The sequence below is a fragment of the Crocuta crocuta genome, unplaced genomic scaffold (assembly GCF_008692635.1).
Source record: "Crocuta crocuta isolate KB4526 unplaced genomic scaffold, BGI_CrCroc_1.0 scaffold243, whole genome shotgun sequence".
NCBI classification, from domain to species: domain Eukaryota; kingdom Metazoa; phylum Chordata; class Mammalia; order Carnivora; family Hyaenidae; genus Crocuta; species Crocuta crocuta.
In genome coordinates this window covers 3540605-3561965 of record NW_027529596.1, presented here as the reverse complement: position 1 = coordinate 3561965, position 21361 = coordinate 3540605, and the positions used below count along the sequence as shown (strand labels likewise).

The 21361-nt window shown below is 37.1% G+C and overlaps 1 protein-coding gene across 2 annotated transcripts in view; it reads left to right on the top strand.

The window, feature by feature from the left end:
• The window catches only part of RGS7 (regulator of G protein signaling 7), a 509116-nt gene that overhangs the window by 336554 nt on the left and 151201 nt on the right, over positions 1 to 21361 (top strand). For both annotated transcript variants that reach the window (XM_077761799.1, XM_077761798.1), the window contains exon 3: positions 9757 to 9807. In XM_077761799.1, coding sequence (XP_077617925.1) covers positions 9757 to 9807 — 51 coding nt within the window. The remainder of the gene's footprint in view (positions 1 to 9756; positions 9808 to 21361) is intronic.

Sequence of the window (21361 nt, the reverse complement as noted above, 5' to 3'; positions counted from 1 at the left end):
AAAAAAAAAAAAAAAAAAAAAAAAAAACTAATGGAAGAAATAAAAAAAGAACTAAATAAAAATAAATGAAGAGAAATTCCACGTTCATGAATAGGAAGATTTAATATTGTTGAGATGTTGGTTCTTCCCAACTGGATCTATTGATTCAGCGCATCCCAATCAAAATCTGAGCAAGTTATTTCATGACCAATTGATTTTTAAACTTATATGGAGAGGGGAAAGATACAGAAGGCCAATACAATATTGAAAGAGGAGAACAGAGTTGAAGGACTGACACAGGGATCAAGGCAGGGTTGTATCGGTGAAAGAATAGACAAATATATCAATGGAAAAGAACAGAGATGCCAGAAATAGATCCACTGAAATATAGTCAACTGATCTTTGACAAAGGAGCAAAGGCAATGCAATGGAACAAAAATAGTCCTTTTAACAAATAAATAGTGCTGGGGCAGCTGGATATTCACCTGCAAAAATAATAATAATAGTAATAGTAATAAATCTAACACAGACTTTACACCCTTCACAAAAATTAACTCAAAATGGATCATAGACCTTAAAAGCAAAATCAAAACTATAAAATTCCAGAAGATAACAGAGGAGAAAACCTAGATGATTCTTGGTATGACAAGGACTTTTTAGATAAAAGCCTTAGTCAGGCTGACTGCTGTCCTTCACCTTAGTCAGCTCAGGCTGAGTCACCATAAACTGGATAGCACACAAACAACAGAAATTTATTTTCCACAGTTCTGGAGCCTGAAAGTCCGAGATCAGTATGCCAGCATGGTTGGGTTCCGGTAAGAGCCCTCATCCAGGCTACAGACTGCTCACTTTTTCTACCTTTATGTGGTAGAGAGAGGGTTAGGGAGCTTTCCTGAGGTATTATTGACAAATAAAAATCGTATACATTTAAGGTTTATGACTTGATCTTTTGATATGTGTATACATTGTGAAATGATTATTATAATAAGCTAATTAACATAACTATCCCTTCACACAGTTACCATTATCTGTTGTGAAAACACTTAAAGGTACACTCTTGTAGCAAATTTCAAGTATACAACACAGTACCATTAATTATAGTTACCAGGTGATACACTAGCTCTACAGAATTTATTCATAGTGTGTAAACGAAACTTTGTACCTTTTGGCCAACACGTTTCCATTTTCCCCCTTCCCACCCTCTAGTCCTTAACATCTACAATTCCATTCTCTGCTTTTATGAGTTCAAGATTCCGCATGTTAAGTGTCTGGCTTATTTCACCTATAATGTTCATCTGTGACGTTGCAAATAGCAGGGTTTCCTTCTTTTTTAAGGCTGAATACTATCACATCTTCTCTTTCGTCATCTATCTTGTCCTTTGCCCATATTTTTTTCTATTCAGTTGTGGGAATTTCTTATATAGCTTGGATATGAACTCCTTATAAGATATGTAGTTTGTAAATAGTTTCCCCAATTCTGTGTTCTGTGTTCATTTTGATCATTATTTATTCTGCTATTCAGATGCTTTTTGGTTTGATATTATTTCCTCTTATCTTATCTCATCTTATACCTAGAAAATTGTTGCCAAGGCCAGTGTCAAAGAACCTTTTCTCTATGTTTTCTTTTTTATGGTTTCAGGTCTTAAAATCTTTAATCCATTTTGAATTGATTTTTGTGTATGGTGTAATGAAGGGGTCTAGTTTCATTCTTTTGAATGTGACTATCTAGTTTCCCAAGCAACATTCATTGAATTGACAGTCCTTTCCCCCATTGCATATTCTAGGCACCCTCAAGCAATGCAATGTGCTAAGAAACCAATGAGCCATCAAGGCATGAAAAGACATGAAAGAAATTTAAATGCACATTACCAAGTGTAGAAGTCAAATTGGACAGTCAAACTGGAAAGGTTACATACTGTATGATTCAAATTCTGCAACATTCTGGAACAGGCAAAACTATGGAGATAAAGAGATCATTCCTTAGTTGATGGAGGTTAGAGAGAGGGAGATGAATAGGTGGAGGATAGAGGATTTTCAGGGCAATGAAACTACTCTGCATGATACAGCACAGTGGATACATGTCCTTATAAATTTGTCTAAGCCCACAGAATGTAGAACAATAAGAGTGAACTCCAATATAAACTAGGGGCTATGGGTGATGATGAAGTGTTAATGCGCCTTCCTCAATTCTAACAAATGTAGGACTCTGGTAGGATTTGGTACTAGGAAAGGTTATGCATGTGTGAGGACAGGAAGTATATGGGAAACCTTTATACCTCCTCCTTAATTTTATGTGAACCTAGAAAATAAGGTCTGTTTAAAACAATTAGGGGCGCCTGGGTGGCTTAGTCGGTTGAGCGTCCGACTTTCGCTTAGGTCATGATCTCGTGGTTCGTGGGTTCGAGCCCCGCGTCGGGCTCTGTGCTGACTGCCAGCTCAGAGCCTGGAGCCTGTTTCAGTCTGTGATTCCCTCTCTCTCTCTGACCCTCCCCTGCTCACGCTGTCTCTCTCTCTCTCTCCTAGAAATAAATAAAAACATTTTAAAAATTTTTAATTAAAAAATGAAATTCCCAAATGTATTTGTGGGCCACATGTAATTACTTTTCAGCTCTGAATATATTATTGACCAAATGAGGTAACGTAGAAGTGCTTAACTATAATTATCATCAACAGGATACATGTATTTATTTATATAGTACTATTCTTATTTATCAAAATGAAGATTTTCTAGTTTAGAAGGTATGGCTCAAAATGACTACCTTTTTTCTTTAACAACTATTATTAAAATTCTGATTACTTACAAGATGTTCTTAATCCAAAGAAATCCAGTGATTCTTCATTTCATAGCATTGAACATATAAACTTGTTTGGTTAGCAATGACAGCTAAAGAATCCCAATAGTTAGCTCAAAATACAGGAAGATTCCATGCTGTTAAGGAATACTATATTCTGAGTTTGGTCTTTGAGAAATTAGTTCAAATCCTGACTAGTAGTTCCTGAGACTCTACCAGGTACTGCATTCAAGTACTGGAGGATTTTACAGTCTAGCGATACATGCATAGATACTATCCATTCAACGTGGTCTGTTGTAACAGAAGAACGGACATGGTGCTATGAGACCCCAGGGCAAGAACAGGTGGCAACAGGAGGTGAAGGAGAGAATAACCAAGACAACTTCCAGGAGAAAGTGATACTTGGGCTGTGTCTTAAACAGAGGAAGTTACTCCAACTAGAACATACAATGTCTGTACTAGCATAGAGTGTAAAGTATCATGCTGTTTATGGTGAAAGAAGTTCAAATTGATGCTTTTAAGTTATAATATCCAGAAAATGGAAGTGTGGGATCTGAGGCTGAGAGGAGACAAGCCAGGGAAGACCTTGTATGCTGTGCAAGTCTTCAGATTGCAGACGCCGATGAAAAGGTCACTGCAACATTTTCATTCGGAGGGAGGCATACTTAGACATACATTTTGGATGGTTCATTCTTTTGGCTCTGGATATTTTCATTTGGTATATTTCTGAGAATTTACTATTAGAAGCTGAAGTAGAGATTTTAATGGAAACTTATGTGAAATACCTACCATATTCAACAAACAAATCAGAAAATAGTTTGCTCTAACTTCCTATTGCAGCTGTAGGATGCACCAGAGGAAATTCTTATTTATCAATAAATAACATTGTTGATTCTTCTCATACATTCCACACAGAGAGGAATCTTCAGCAGAGCAGAATCTTTAGAACTAGACAATTAGACATAGTTTATGTCCAGTTCTAAAGAGATTAACTGTTGAGGACAGGAATGATCTACAGTCTTTTCTTTATGCCTTGCAGCTAGCATATAGAATTGATTAATCAATCAATCAATCAATTGTTTCATTTATTGTTGGTAAGTTCCAACGTATTACCCAGCTCACAATTCATAGTTATATTAGCACGTCTTATCCTTTTATTGCTTATTTTATTTTTTGTGAGTCTGAAGAACTGTAAAAACAGAATAATTAAAAAAGATAAAATTTAAAATGGTTCCTCAAAGGGATCCTATATCCCTATCATTGCAAACATTGGAAACATTGCAAGAGAACACCTTTCTCTTGACTTTTCACAATTCTTTATCACAACAAAGACTACGTCAAGGAACCATTTTCCCCTTGCCTTGCCTAATTCCACAGCATTTTATGTACTCTTACCATCTTATACGAGAAACAAGTGGTGTTGCTCAGAACACAATTTGGAAAGAGAAAGCTGTTCTGGTTGGTCAGTGATCATCTTGAGTTCTGGGAGAGGGTGAAAAACCTTCCTGAAGGTCATCTTGATATTCTTTTATCCTTTGATTATTGTCATCTTTGCTGCTTTGTTTTTTGTTTGTTTTTTTTCTTTTTATCTTTACAGCTTTGAAGAGGCACAAAGCCCTTGCTTTGTGTCTGAAGAAATCTTTTTATGGTTTATGGAACTTACATAACAAAGTTTTTAGAAATCCAGATAAATTGTCATGATCTTGATTAAATATCTGCTTGAAAAACAATCCAGGAGCTCTACCCCAAGCAAAGAGCCTATTTATTTTCCTGAAAGAGAAATACTGAAAAGGAATATTTGGGCCTCTTCCACTGTTTAAGAGCTAGCATTTTCATTAATAGCTTTAGCAGAACTTGAGAAAAGAGTGTTTTTGTAAAGGAAACAAACCAAAAGTGTAACATTTTAGTTGCTTATAAAGTCCTCATATATATATGTGCAAATGTTTCACAATATTTTCCTCTTTGTGAACCTCCCGTTCAGGTTCAGGTTACAGATAGCTGTAGTTGACACTTGTAGCTGAGAGTGTGCTCTGATCAGTAGAGGGAACATGGCTGTGATGGAGGTAATGCAGTGCAGGACAGGGCTTGGCTTAGGTCTTGTCACTGCAGCAGAGCAGAATTGGGGAACCCCCTCCACTCGGGTCCATCGCCTGGGTGAGGAAATAATACTGATGTATAAATGTCTTACATTGTTTTGCTTTAATGATGGGTGGAGTGGTAAAGTGGTATCCTTGAAATGGGAAAGGTATCACTGTGAAAAGTGAGTATGGTAGCTGAACATTGTCTGCCAGCCTAATAGTCTTTGTGTGACAGATGCCATTCTTTTGTAAACTTTCTTAGAGAATGATCTGGAGAGGGAAGCTTACTCTCATTTAATCCATTCTTTTAACAATTACTGATCATCTTTTACATGTGAGGCACTGGTTTGGATGTTTGGGATCCAAAGATGAGTAACAGCCCCCTGCAGGTGGGGTGGGTAGAGTAGACTTCCTGGAATCATTAATGTGATGTGTGATCTGAACTTTATGGACTGAGTTGGAACTGGCCAAAGGAAAAAGAGATGGAGATGGAAGAGTGCCATCAAAGTCATGGAAGTAAGACTCAGTACAGCATGTGGGCAACTATGAGCAGTGCATGAGAAACAGTCTGGCTTTCGAGTCATAGATTACTGGGATTACACAAAAAGAAAACCTCTAGTACTTCTGCTAAGTAGAGGAAGCACATAATTCTGTAACTCTAAATGTTACAAGAGTAACCTCCAAGAATTCAAAGCAATGATAGATACTGCTCAGGGCTAAAGTTCCTAGTAGTTATAGTCATAGAGGTATTTCTTTTATTTCTTGGGGTTTATGATATTGTTTATCTATTAGCTAGTTTCACAGTCTGGCTATTCAATAGCTCTTTGCCATTTTTTTTGAAAGAAAAACAATTCTTCGTGTTACCGTGAGGCACTGAGAATAAAGATGCATGGAATGCTAAAATACTCTGGATATATACATTATACATATGTGTTCATTTATTCGTTAGACATAAGGCTGAGACATTGCTAGAAATGTGCCATTCTTTCCTACATCTTTCCTGGTTGTAATGCACTCTTTTAAATTTGAATTGTAGTACTCAATACTGTGTATTGAGTGTGACTGTGACACCACATTTCTCTTTCAGTCTTCCTTTTGTGTCATGATGCTGGATTTTTTTTCTCTCTGTGTGTCTCTACCTTTCTTTCGGAGTTAAGATCTTGCTCTCATAGATGCGGAATAGGTGAATATGGTGAGTTTGGGTATACATTTAATAATAAAATAATTTGTAATATTCCAGCTTAAACCCATAAATATATTGGAGTGACCACACAACAATAAAACCACTCTAGCACCTACTAAGTGATATTGAGAAGTGATCCAATCATCCCTTTCAGAGCTGAGCAGAGAATATGACCGTAACAGAAGTGCTCAAATCTAGGCTAGGAAAGAAAGTTTCCTGTTTCCTGAATTAAATGTATTTTCAAATTAGGCTCCTTTGTATTTCTTTCTGCTCAGAAAAAAAAGAAGAAAAGTTAAAAAAAAAACTCCTTCTAAAAGCATTTTTAAATCATTTTTCACACTAAAAGAAAATTATAGTCTTGGAACCAATGTTTGGCTCTCTTCAAAAGAATGGAAAAAGTCCAGGAGCTGCTCACATATGTTCCCCAAGTAGATGCTCAAATGTGGAAAATGAGCAAGTTACCTAGAGATAGTGCATAAGATCTGAGTACCTGGATTTCTGCATTTGTCAACTACCAATACATACGTATTTGTAAAACGGAGTCCTCCTCTTTTTTAAAGGGATGACCATGCCTCAAGATAATTTAGGTTATAAGACGTAATGTACTACTCTGAAATACCTGTGTTCTTGTGAGTGGCTTCCCTTTCTCCCTTCAGGATCCAGGTGACTCCATATTCTCACATGTATTGAAATCAATGACCATTGTAAACAAAACAGATATAAAATAATACAAGTTAGATTCAACACGTGAAGTCTTTTAAAAACCCATGCATATGGACATCAATGTTGAGTATGAGTGTTTTCATAACTTTTAGGATATTGCTCTCAAGTTTGGTGATCAAGTTGATTTTATTCTAAAAAATGTTTTAAGTAATCTCTGGGGCGCCTGGGTGGCTCAGTCAGTTAAGCATCCGACTTCGACTCAGGTGATGATCTCACAGCTCGTGGGTTCAAGCCCCAAGTCGGGCTCTGTGCTGACAGCTCAGAGCCTGGAGCCTGTTTCAGATTCTGTGCCTCCCTCTCTCTCTCTCTGACTCTCCCCTGCTCATGTTGTCTCTCTCTGAAATAAATAAAACACTAAAAAAAAATTTAAAGTAATCTCTGCACCCAAAGTGAGGCTTGAACTCATAACCTCAAGATCAAGAGTTGCATGCTCTACTGACTGAGCTGGCCAGGCTCCCCCAAATTTATTTTGAAGATGGCTTTGAGCTATTTTGCATCAAGCAGCAAGAATTATTTAGCCATTGTTAATGTCACTCATGTGCATATGAACACATGTCAGGTGCAGCTGAGGCCCATCCCCAAGAGCAGTAGAAGTGGAATTTCAGCTCAGATGAAATTTCATTCTTGCAGCCCAGATGCAGCTTACTATGTATACAAACATACATATCTCTTACATATTTTTTGCTGTTTTATGTAGAAATGAATGATGTGAAAAGCCAAATTTAAATAGAAATTAATATTTCAGGTAGATCAAGTCTTCTTCCTGCAACTCTCATTTCTGCTAATATTTTCACCCTCCTTTTCATCCACGATGTTCCTCCACTGGAAACCTTTGAGTTCTCTTCCCGTTCTTTCACTGGGCACCCCCATACCTAATTAGTCACAAAGTCCATAAGCAAGCTTCTCATTTTGCTTTAACTCACTTGTACACTGAACTAATTCAGTACTTTTCTTTTCAATCCTGGATCTCAACCAGTAGAAATATTGGTTGCCCTGCTTTCTATTTGACTTGCCCAAGGCACTCCCTATGGATTGCCAATCAAATTCCTTAAACTTATTTTGATAAAGTCATTCTTCTGCTCAAAACTAACACAACAGAACATATATGTCTCCCTTTCTCTGCCTGACTTACAGGAAAAAAAATCCTAATTCTTTAGCCTGGAATTCAAGATGTGCTGAATACACTGTGAATACTTTTAATTAGTGTCAAGTTCCTATTATTCCCAGCATGGAGTATATAGAAAGAATACCTTAAATCGTTTTTATCGACTATTTTCCCCTTTTTAACTTTGACAAAGGCCTCCAGCAACTAAGTTTTATCTATCATATATCAAAATCTAGCTCAAACATTACGTTTTCTACAGACCCTCACACATTTCTTCTGTAAGAAGTGAAAACATGTATGTACTCATGTTTTTATTCATCCCACATTATCAACCATTTGCTATGTTCTGAATATAGAAAGATGAATATGGTACCCCACTTCACGGTACTTGCTTGAGGGCATTATTTAAATAAACAGTTGCAACACTGTGTGATCTATACTACAAGACTACACAGATACCAGTGAATTTCAATGGAGGTTGTTGTAAACTCTGAACAAAAGTGACGGTCAAGGAAAGTTCTATTGTAAATGAGTCTTGTGTGTCTTGAAAATAGTGGTAAGACATTTCTGTCAAAGAGAACAGTATACTATAAAGACATGGAGACTGGAAACACACAGGAGTGTTCAAAAGCTAACAACAAATTTGGTCTAGCTTGAGAATAGATACAAGGGATCATCTTATAAAATATTGGTTATAACATGCTAAGGATTGTGCTTCAAGCATAATGGGCATTTATTTGCAACAACATGGATGGAGCTAGAGTGTATTGTGCTAACAAAATAAGTCAGAGAGAGACAAATACCGTATGATTTCACACATAATGTGAAATTTAAGAAACGAAACAGATGAACATATGGAGAGAAGAAGGAACAAAGAGTGAGGGAAACAAACTATATGAGATTCTTACTGATAGAGAACAAACTGATGGAGCCTAGAGATGAGCTGATGGAGGGAGGTGTGTGGGGATAGGCTAGATGGGTGCTGCTATGTCAGTGATGAATCACTGAATCCTACTCCTGAAACCAGTATTGCATTATGTTAACTAACAAGAATATGATAAAAAAATTTTTTAAAAAGAGGAAAAAACCCATAGTGGGCATTCAATAAGCATTTATTCAGTGAACAAATGAATGAATCATTTTATCCACTACAGGTATATTAAACCTTTGTGCTTAAATATTTCATATTAAATAATTTACTAGTTTTCATCTGGGCTCATTGGAGACAAACTATGTATTCACATTCTGTTTTCAGTACTCCATATGTGGCCGATCTTTAATGTTATCCTAACAATTAGAAATGCTCAGTCTTGCCATTTGAGTGTGGGTGGACTTCCATGGGAGTATTACACTAAATGAAATAAGCCAAACAGAGGAATACAAAGGCCATATGATTTCATGTTATATGTGGAATCTTAAAAAACAAAACAAACCTAGCAGAAACAGACTCAGAGAAATACACAGAGAACAAACTGGTGGTTGCCGGTGGGGGGGGGTGGCAAAACGGGTGAAGGGTAGTAGGAGCTGAAGACTTCCGGTTATACAAGAAATAAGTCATGGGGATAAAAAGTATTGCCTCGGGAATATAGTCACTGGTATTGTAACAGTGTTATCAGCTGACAGATGGTAGCTACGCTCGCAGTGAGCAGCGCGCCATGATACGTGGACTTCTTGAGTCACTATGTTGTACACCTGAAACTACTGTAATGTCGTGTGTGTCACCTGTACTATTTTATATATATATATGTGTGTGTGTGTGTGTGTGTGTGTGCGCAAAAACATAAACTAAAAAAGAAACATTCTAACTAACACGAGCGACAAAAGTTGTGAGTTCTTAAAGTTAACATATATAAACAAATGTTCACAAATATTTGTTTCTCTGTTTTCTTTTTCTAGGGTCAGACATTGTTCAATGGTTAATAAAGAACTTAACTATAGAAGATCCAGGTAAATAAATCATTTTCTCTTTGATAGAATTATTTTCTTTGTGGTTTTAAGAAATATGTTTTTCTCAGAGCTAATATGACAAGCAAGCCAATCTGAAGAATTATAATTACATTTAAACTATGCTTTTAGCATTTATACAAATTTTATGGCAGTCAACATATATTTAACTAAAATTTACTTAGCTTATTTTAACAATTTTTCACATATTTAATGTTCCATTTCATAAAATTTGATTCAGATGATTGGTGATTGCAGAATGGGTAATCCATATACATGTTCATAATTAATTGTAGATATAATATATAGCAAGGGATTTTGAAGTAATGAAATTGCCCTTCATAAAACGCATAAGGTTAAATCTCATTAATTTATCATTTTCCCTTAACTCCATTTTTGCATGAGATTTGAAAACAATGTCATTTGTAATTTGGAGTTGTTGATCATACCTCCATGATTTTTTTCATGCTCTTATTTAAGTCATGGAGCCATTTCCTGTGGCGGACATTCTGTCTGTTCTACAGCACTGAGCTCATTTCCAGAGTTTAGGAACAGCTTCTACCAGCCCACATTGTGCATTGCCTGGAAAAAATTCTTCATATGGAAGGCATTTAATGACCTTTTAAAAATGTCACATAAGAGCTTTCCCATGCAGTAAACAGTTTACATCCCTGAAGTGAAAAATAAGATGTATTTTGTTTAGAGAGGATGCTGAAAAAGCAAACAAACAAAAAACTTACAAAAATTGGTATTACAGTGACTGAGAACGGCTTGGTAGGAAAAGAGAGCAATCCATCAACCACACAACAAACTGTCATTTCATTTAGAAAATAGTTCTGCATGGCTTTTGCTCCTGCCTCTGGTGGTTACCCCCTTAGAATGGTTTAGAAATAACATGACATCGAAAGGCAAAGTTTGTATTTTTTCCTTATTTTGAGCTAACTTTATAAAGCCATGTTATCAGAAACTGTAGCTGTAATTCTATACGTAAATGCCTGTGAACACCCCCCACTCATCTGGTACATGAGTTTTTAGAAGACCTATCCTAGCAGGTTAGGTATTTGATTAAAGTCAAAGCACCTATGGTCAGCATCATATTGTTACTAAGTGAAAAGAGGAGAATAATTCCTGGCATAAGGAGCCACAGTCTTATCAAGTTTACATTTTAGCCTCACATCAGGCTGACTTTACAAACTCAAAGCCCCATTTGCACAGTCACTGAAAACTAAGAAGCTACTGATTTACAAGAAAATTATTGCTCAAAGGGTGAAGTGGATTCAAGAGTACTTCTTGTAAGGGAAGACCAAAAATGTACTTTGTAATAGTCTAAGAAGCAGGGGAAAGGTACAGATACAATAAGCTAGTAAGAAACAATCATTGTTTATAATTTACACATGAGATATCGTTTTAGCTATAATGTGTATGAAAACTGATTTTATTTGGTTGCTCAACAGTTTAAGGAAGTTGCCAAGCTTCATTAGAAGGCACATGGAAAGATACATTCAGTCATATCCAGGAAGGAGCATACATGTTCTTTAGTCTTATTTAGGACTGGCTGAAAAACTAGTTGTTGGTTGGTTGGTTTGAATGAACTAGTTTAACCTCTGCAGAGGAAAAGGCTAGATTTTAAGAAGAGCAAGAAGCATTGATGACTGCTCTAAAGATATAACAGATTTGCACACAGAAATGAATCAATTCAGCAGCATTAAATATGGTCAAGAACATAACTGACAGCATGAAAGTCACTCTGATGGCTGCAGGTATGAAAATAATCTTAGAGAGACTAAATAATTATTATAATAAAGGTCTCATTTTAAATTTTAAATATTAAAAGAAGGTCTAATTTTAACCCTACAAATTTTTGGAAAATTTTCAAATAAGACAGGAACTTATATCAGGCTTCTAGCTGATTGTGAAGCAATCGTTTGAAGATGTCTAGGATCATTGGAGGTTCTAGGTTCAACTGTTTGTTGAAAGAGGATTTGATGACAAGTTGGAAGAAGACACCAATTCCTGGGGATAGGAGCATGTTCTGATGCCCATCTGGGGACAAGGGGAGAGAATTGCATGGTCTTAAAGGCCTTATCCAAAACCAATGAGTCCACACTCGTATTCTTAGGGTTCAACATTTTGTTAATGAACGTTTAATACCTTTCCATTTCTGTTGTAGCAATTCAGTGCACATTGAACCGAATATTTTACTAGATATTTTGGTACTATTAGAGAAGTGGTCATATGGTGTTATTCTTGTATTATTCTTTTAACATAAAGCTATATTTGGAGCTTTAATTAGAATTTAGAATTGGGGCACCTGGATGGCTCAGTCAATTAAGCATCTGATTTTGACTCAGGTCATGATCTTATGGTTTGTGAGTTCAAGCCCCGCATCAGGCTTTGTGCTGACAGCTCAGAGCCTGGAGCCTGCTTCGGATTTTGTGTCCCCCTCTCTGTCTGCTCCTCCCCTGCTCACATTCTGTCTCTCTCTCTGTCTCAAAAATAAACATTAAAAGAATTTAGGATTATTTCTGTTATGTTCACACACATATATTTAATACCCATATAATACACATGCAGGATTCATCTAAAAGTTTTGTTTTCATCTATCTCTTGGGTCTATTTTAACAATATTTTTTCTAGAAAAAGACTTATTTCTTCATTGACTTTTTTTAATTAATTAGAGACTGAGAGAGTGAGCACGAGCTGGGGAGAGAGGCAGAAGGAGAGAGAGAGAGAGAGAGAGAATCTTAAGCAGAGTCTGCCCTCAGCATGGAGCCTGACTAGGCCTTGATCCCACGACCCTGTGATCATGACCTGAGCCGAAATCAAGAGTTGGATGTTCAACCAACTGAGCTACTCAGGCATCCCTTCATTGATTTATTCATACTTTTATTCACTTAACACATATTTTCTGAATTCTTACGATGGACTAAGCACTGGAAATACAGGAAGAACATTCCCTCCATGAATGACTTGTCTTTGACTTCTAGGGTATCTAACATTCATGGCTTTTCCTCCTTGTCACTGCCCGTGTAGGTCTTCTGCGATGGTTCTCGACTCCTAGCTAATCTATAAATGTTGGAATGTCCAGGTTTCTGTCCTAGGTGCTTTTCTTCGTATACACACTGTAGCTCAGTGGTATATGTGAAGGGCTCCCAAAGTCATAGCTTTCATGGCGTTCCATCCTGGTCTATCTGATGCATATGTGGCCTCCTGCAGGGGGCCAGTCTCAGCATGACCAAAGTAGAACCCTGACTGATCCCCTTTCAGACCTGCTCTTTCCATCTTCCCCAGGCCAGTTACAGTGTTCAGTCTTCTATCCAAGAACATGCTGTGTCTTTTCACTTATTCAAGTCTGCTTTGTGGTCTTTCAGCAGTGTTTTTAGGTTTCCTCACATAGGTTTTGCATGCTTCATATCAAACATATTCCTACTTACTTTATTTTGTGTTACTATTATAAGTGCGGTCTTCTCTTCAATTATATCTATTAACTGGTCATTGTTTGTACATATGAAAAGAGTTGATTTACATATGGTAACTTTCTATATCACTATTTTACTAAATTTTGTTTTTGTTACTATTTTTAACTGAGTTATTGTAAAGCTAGAATTCTTCTTCCAGCAGTTTTTCAGGATTCTATGTGGTTGTTCAATTCTTGACCTCTGTGTATCTGACATAAATTTTGTTGTCTGTGTATATGTTGACTATTTGGCTAGATAATGTAGATGAGATAAACTTTCTTCTTTAAAACACCATAGATATTGATTCATTGCTGTTATGCATTCAGCACATTGGCAAAATGAAGAAAACTAATTTTTCGTGTGTGTGTGTGTGTGTGTGGGTGTGTGTGTTTCACTGCCTAGATCCCTGTAATATCTTCCCCAGTTTTGAAATAAGTACACAACTGCTAGGAGTTTATTTGTTTGTTGGTGTATTCGTGTGATCTGCTGAATAATTAAAGTCTGTTGATTCAGGTTTACTAAGTTGAAAATAAGTTTTCCTGTTATATTATTTAGATTTCATTTCTTCATTTCTAAAGTGCCCACTACTTTGTGCTTTCCTGAAAATTAAAGAATTAATGTATATAAAGCAGCTACTACTAAAAAAAAAACAGTGAAAAGGCATTTATTACATAATAATTGCTCAGAAAACTCACAGTCATAGTTCTTTTTGTATTCATTTTTGTTATTTTATCCAATTAGTTCCCTGTGTTATTCTTGTTTGTTCTTTTAAAATGACATTTACTAGTATGTTTTATTCTGTCTTACACCCAATTATCATTTTCTTCTTTCTGATTCTTTTCTTAGCTCTTTCCCTTTCTTCTCCATCTATGTAAACTTATTAACTTTGCACATTATAACATTGATTCTGATTTCCTTCACTGGAGATTCAGTTCTTTATTGCTGCTAAGGAAGAACAAACACTATTGCATTTAAAATATTCATTCTTCTCTCCAGCTCCCCATTTCCACCTGCCTTTGGCATACCCTCTTCCCATCCCAGCATGCTCTTTTAAGTTATCTTTCATCTCCTCTTTAGTTATATCGGTGTCATTCACTTTTAATATTTTAATCACACCTCGAAGATACTGTTGTATCTTCATGCCATTTGATGTCTTAGAAATGTTTTAGGCTTGTTTTATGAATCATTTTCCCATTTATTCTCCTCAAATATAAACGATTCCTCACAATACTGATTGATGTTTAACTATTGACAGGGTAGGTGTTTTGTCTTTAGGTAACACAGTGCCATAATTTCTGTTCTTCGTAACTAGAGCTGCCATACTCGTCACATTAACTTGCATTAATAGGTTAGTTTTAGTCTTTAGTTAGACTGAGTCTAGAGGGCAAGGCGTAGAAATGGAAGCAATCCTGGCCACAGGTCTTCTTCATGATGGACCCTTCCCACTGCATCAGACTCACCCCATATTCTGCTTTGTCCATTCCCAGTGGCCCACAAACTGTGGTCATGCAAGACCCACATGCTCTGTGCTCTCCAGGTGGTGGAGAGGAGCTGCCGTTCACTGACTTCAGTGAACAGGATCCAAAGTGGTGTGCTCCCTTATCCTTCTGAGTTCTGACTGTCCCACTGCAGACTGGGTGTTTCATTAGTCATTTTCCAGAGTCTTCTCTTAGTACTGCCATGCTTTCTTAGGAGGCTGTTGCAATCTGATCCAATGTATATAGTGTATTGTTAGACTTCGGGGGCATGTATTTTGGCACCCATCCTAATTTTTAATCCTGGATGCAGGTTTGTGTGATTTGTTGTTGTTGATGACGAGTCAATAGTTATAAACTTAGCTTATGTTTTTGTGGTGTGAAGGGCTAATCCTTTTATTAATACCTTTCAGTACTATTACTGAGAAGATAGAATATGTATGAAAATGCAAAGCCCAGAATAAATTGCGTTAGTCTCGGAGTGAGAGTCTAGCCGGTAGAATAAAGTGGTACTTTGGTTTCACAGAGAAGAAATTGATGCCCACCATATGTTGGTTGGGGGCAGGAGAATAGGAGGAGGGATTTAGCCCTTGGTGGGTCTCTGTCTATATCAGCTCCTCCTGGGAGTCCAGCACCCATGTCTTCAGTTGGCGGTCCTCTCCACTGCTTCTGTGTTGCTCCCTGTTCGCATTGGCAGGGCCTCTTCCTGTCTGTTTATAATCTTTGCTTTTGCCAAACCTCAGGTTGGGGGCACACCGAGTGATTCTGCCTCACACTGGGAAAGCGTGCTGTGCTTCCCAAGGCCCTGTGGTGTTTTTCTATTTTACTTTCAGTTGCACAAGAATATTCTGCTTCTCTTCTATCATTCTGAGGTATGGGATTCTTTAAGGATGTCCAAACCCTTGCTGCCTGGACACACCACAGTCTTTGCAGTATGAACCTTTTGGATTGCTAGGTTTCTATTTGAGAAACAGGTTTGTAATACCTTTTTTTTGCTCGTTTTTCTCATTGCTTGAAATAGTTTTCTATCGTATCAAATAGCTTTTGCTGCGTAAACTCAGTGGCTTAAAATAACCTGTGGGATATAAGCTTAGGAATTTCCTGGGCTTGCACTGATGGGTTAACAAGGCACCTTTCATTTTCTCATTAGCTCCACTCTGAACAATTTCCCCAGGAGTGATTTATAGTCCTATTTACCTGTTTACCTAATTTGGCCCTCCCTGTGAAAGCAGCCCTCTGCTATTGTACTAAGTTGGAGGGTGTTTTTGCCCTGAATACCTAATCTTGTTTACCTCACATACCTTTGTTCTATAGTGGGGCCTTTGCCCCGCCCTCTCTAAACCTATTTACCTAATTCTGTTTACCCAAACTTTGGTGTGAGCATCCTATGGCTTTCTAATTCTTTATGCCTTGTTAACCTATCGGTACAAGCCCAGGGAGTTCCTAAGCTTAGTCCCCACAATAAAAAACCATGCTATTTAGTTCATAATTCTGTGGATTGGTTGGTCACCTCTTCTGGGGGTTTGCTTGGTTGGCTTCTGGTGGGCTTTCCTTTTCTGGATTGTAGCCAGGTGGTTGGGTGGATGATCTAGGATTTTTTGGTGTATTCAATAATAGGTAGGTCGTCAGCTAGTTGCAGCTCATTCTCTCATCCTTTAGCCTGCTGGCACTGGTATCTTACTATGGTGGCTTGTACTGGAGTCACATTTTCTATTGTTTCATCAGCCAAGGCAAGTAGCATGGCCAAGTCCAGAACCAATGTAAGGAAAGACTGTCCAACAGCATGAATACAGAGGTATGTGATCAAATTTGGGCCATTACTGCAGAAAACTTCCACATTCGTATTTCTTCTGTTTTTCAGATCTGCCTTTCTGTAATATGAACTATTAGCTTTTGGCTTGTGCTTGCAAAATTTATCCTCCAGAACCTATTCATAATTTGTTATTAAATATGCTTTGTGTCTAATGTCAATCATGTCATTAATTATGGATGATATTTTGAGAAAATTTATCAAACGACAGTGCTTCAATGAAGTTTGCATCCTTTACAAAATGACTGGCAGAGATTAATAACTTCTTGACATCATGCTGCTCATTTGTAATCTTTGCTGCCTCTCACTGGAAGAATCACCCTTGCCAAGCTCGTGAAGTGATGCTTACCAGGGTGAGGAGTACCTTAAGATCCTCAGTCCAATGAGCAGCCAAAATCTGAAATGAGCCTCACTATGACTACTAGATATTAAAGAACATTAGGTACATTCTCTGTGTTCCCTGAACAATACCCTGCTTGCTCCACTTTTCTCTTTCTCTCCATCCACCCTTGCTTCTTGAGATCCCAGTGTTCCTTGAGAGGCTACTTGGCATTGAAGATGAGTCATAGGCTCTGCAGACATCCTTGAGCTCAAGTCTTGATTCAAGTACTTACTGGCATTGGGCAAGTTAGTTAATCTCTCTCTCCCTCTCTCTTTTTTTCTTCATCAGCAAAATGCTTTTAATATGGTGTTTTATGAAGTTTAAGTGAGTCAACATTCTAGTGTGCCAAAATTTTGATTTTATTTTTAAATAGGCCAGATTCTTTTAAAACTCTGAACATTTGCAGGCATATTTAGCTAAATTGGATTCTTTAAAATGCATGCAATTTTTATACTAGCCTTCAAACACAATCTATTCTATGAAGCCTTCTCTACATAATTCAGCTCCCAAGTGCTTTTCTTTACCATGAATTATTTGCACTTGCTACTACTCAATTTGTTGATTAATTTTATCTTCTATTTTTTATTTTACATGTTAGTCTTATTGCTTTAGTCAAATAAAAAAAAAAACACCATGACGGCAGAAGACATGCATCCTCTCCAGTCATTGACTGAAGTGTCAAGATCAATAAGTTATCAATAATCTCTTGATTTTTACTAACGGGAATCCACTGAAGTGGCATTAAGTTTTTGGTAGCCAATGATTTGGTTTGTGTTCTCTTAAATAAATGAGGAAAAATGAAGAGAAAGAAATTTAAAATGAATCTTTCCTTATCTAAACCAAACCCAATTTGAAAGAAATGGTTTAAAATGCAGATAGAAGAATAAGATTAAGAATAGAGATTTATCCAGAATAAAAACTTAATGTTGAATAGTTGCAATAGTTCTCCTTCTAGAGGTATTACCTATTGTAAAAATATCTGGAAAATTGAGATTCAGATAAGTCAACCAGATGTTTTGCTTACACATCACTGAACTGGATCGAATATCTTAAATGTCACCGAACTAATTAAATCAACCCATTATGCTCACCATTAGAGTCCTTCATTGACCTCCAATTCTCTACCAGTCCTCTAGACAAAATGATCCAAATTCTCTTAATGAATATAATAAAACTCTGTTACAAGTTGCCTTCATACCGCATGCATTTGGTTGGTCTGCCAGAGAAATCAGCTCAAGGAACATGAAGGTATATCAGAAAGGAGAATGTATAGAATGTCTCTGTTATCCTTGATAATATTTTGAATCTGCAAAATCTTTCATGCTATTCCAAATCATTTAAAAGACACTGTTTTATTTGAATACTACAACAATATCGTGACATAGCCATGCATAAGATGTATTCATTTGACAACTGGAAAGTCAACCGAGAAAAATATGAATGTCCAAAATCACACAAAAACATGGTTCAAAGAAACAGAACTTTAGTCTCCTAATCTCTACCTGTGTGTTTTCTCTTTTTGGCACAATTATTTCAGGCTTAGATTCTGCTTTTCGTTACATGGTTGGCAATCATGAGAGGTGCTTGAACCCACCTGACCAGATGGTCCCTTACATGGTGTCTTTTGGAATAAAGTAATTGATTTTCTTAGATTCGATGTTATATTTAGCTAGTGCATCCTGGGTGTACCCTTTGGTAGAGCTATTTTCTACGTATTCCAATATATTCCTGTTACATTCAAAATAAAAGGAAATCTTTTCTTTTTTAAGTTTTAAAATGTTTATTTATTTTTGAGAGAGAGACAGAACATGAGTGAAGGGGGAGGACAGAGAGAGAAGGAGACACAGAACCTGAAGCAGGCTCCAGGCTCCAGACTGTCTGCACAGAGCCTGATGTGGGGCTCGAACTCATGAACTGTGAGATAATGACCTGGGCCACATTGGATGCTTAACCGACTGAGCCACCCAGGCACCTCAAAATAAAAATAAATCTTTTCCAGATACTCCTCATAGTGCTTCAAACAACAGTTTTACTTGGGTGGCAGAAAGATAAAGATAGGGGCATTTAAAACACTTGCAAATTACATCAAGCCCCTCTTGTGAGAAATGCCTTATAAAATACATATTTTATTGTCCGTTCTGCAAGGTATCATATCAGTATGAAAGAAATAAAGTGACTCCTTTATTATTTATTGTTCCAGTGCTAGTGAACCATTTTAGGAAAACATTCTGGGTTTCCAAGGCATTGTTTAACATTCTGGTGGTAACATACAAGAAATCATAAAGCAGAGCCATCCTATGGTTCTAACAAGATTGATTAGTTTGACCTACTTCAAGATAGTAGACATAACACAAGTACACATCTTTCAGATATGCACTTTCTGTTTTAAATAACACTTAAAGAAACATGAATAAATGCCTCATATCTTTGAGCACCTGCTCCCAACCCATGTCTCTGCTACCACAGCCAAACCTTCATAGTGAAGTACAAGAGGAATACTATTTGCTGTTCTAATTATTTTCACATGAGATGAGGAGGAGCCATGGTTTTCCTTATGAATTCATTTCAGTGTGTTACTAGCTTCTCCTCAGAAGAAACCAGTAATTCCTTTTTGCATATATTCTAATGCTACCCCACCTTTAAAAATGTATGGTATCTTGTACATTTCATATCATCAGGAATCTCTCTCTTGGTGCCCATTGACCCTTGGAAATACTCTACCAGGGCAATTAAGTGAAAATGTCTGCAGATATTTATTCCATGATGTGCCCCATTCAAAGTACCAACAAGAAAAGCCCAATCACAGCCAGCTTGTTGAGGCCACTGTCTCATGTAACTTATTAACAATATCCATTTCTCCATGTATGTATGTATTCATGTTTTGCATTAATGCACTTCAAAATGTAACAAGGGACTGCTATTGTCATTTGACGAATGTCTCCCTGCAGTTGCTCTACCTAATTAAAACTTAAAACCCAAAACACACTGAAAGGTCTTCATAAAGTCCATGAATAGAAGTTTTCATTACCAAAATAGAAGTTATTACTCCTAGTACGTCTGCTATGATTTCAGCCACCAAGAGGCCTTTTTTTTTTCTGTTGATAGAAAGAAGCCTTTTCTGCTTTGGGCTTTTGGCTGCCTTCATATCCCCCTCCATCACTAAATTGCAATAACGATGGGAAATAATTATAATACGCTAACATTAATTAATTGGGTGCCTTCAGGTACCATTGTGGATGTTTCCTTCCTATTTAGTTCTTGCAAACAAGGAGACAAGAGAGCTCAGGTGTACTGAACACCAGCAAGGTATGAACACCATGTTGAGAATTCGATATGTGTTATTCGGTTTTAAAGGAGAGAAAGAAACTTCATGAAGCACATGGTGTATCAGAAATCGAAGTCTCATGTCATGAAGCTACTAAAAGGTAGAACCAATACTCAAATCCCGAAACACTTGATATCAAATCATTAACTTTTTCAGATCCAGAGGAGGAGTGTCAACTTTATTTTACAGATGAGGCCTCTAAGGCTTGGAACAGAGCAGAGACGGGGAGCCAGGACTCACACCTGATGGATATCAGACATGATATCAACACTGCACATTAGTTAGAGATTTGGCAGGTGCCTTCTGGCTGTGCCATTTCCCTCTTTTGGTTTGGACTGGCCAGCACACGCATCTGTAAGTGCCAGTCCCAGGGTTTTATGGTCTTTCCCAATTTTACTTGATTGGCAGAGTTGTTTTTTTTTAATAGATTACTTATTAGAGTTGCCAACAGTTAAGGAAAATACTAAAAACAGCTGGGAATCTAATTAGAATTGCTGTCCTTTTGCTTATAAAACTTATGAACAAGCATAATGATGCTAGAATTCAGTGTACTTTAAAATAGTTGTTTAATTCACTTAGGAACATTCCATACCTCAGCAGAGGTTAATATTTTTATCCTATTCACTAAGAAAAAAAAATAAAGACCAAATGGAAAAACACAATTGCTCCATGGCATAGTGTAATTCTTCTAACAGCTGGCTGGCCTCTCTGTTGTTTTCTTCTTTTTAGGTCGTCGCTGTCTATTTTATTAACCTTTTTGTGTACACCACCTTCCTTTTATAAGCCAACTTGATTTTTGGGGGGTGGGGGAGAGAAATATACACATTTTTTAAAGATTATTTATTTTGAGAGAGAGAGCACAAGTCAGACAGGGGCAAAGAGGGAGGGAAAGAGAGAATCCCAAGCAGGTTCAATGTCAGTGAAGAGCCCAACTCTGGGCTCTACATCACGAACTGTGAGATCCTGACCTCAGCCGAAATCATGAGTCGGATGCTCAACTGACTGAGCCACCCAGGCACCCCTGGTATACACATTATTTTTAAAGGTAGGTTTGGATGGAAGAAAAGAAGGAAGAAAGGAAGGAAGGAAAAAATTATAAAGAAGGAA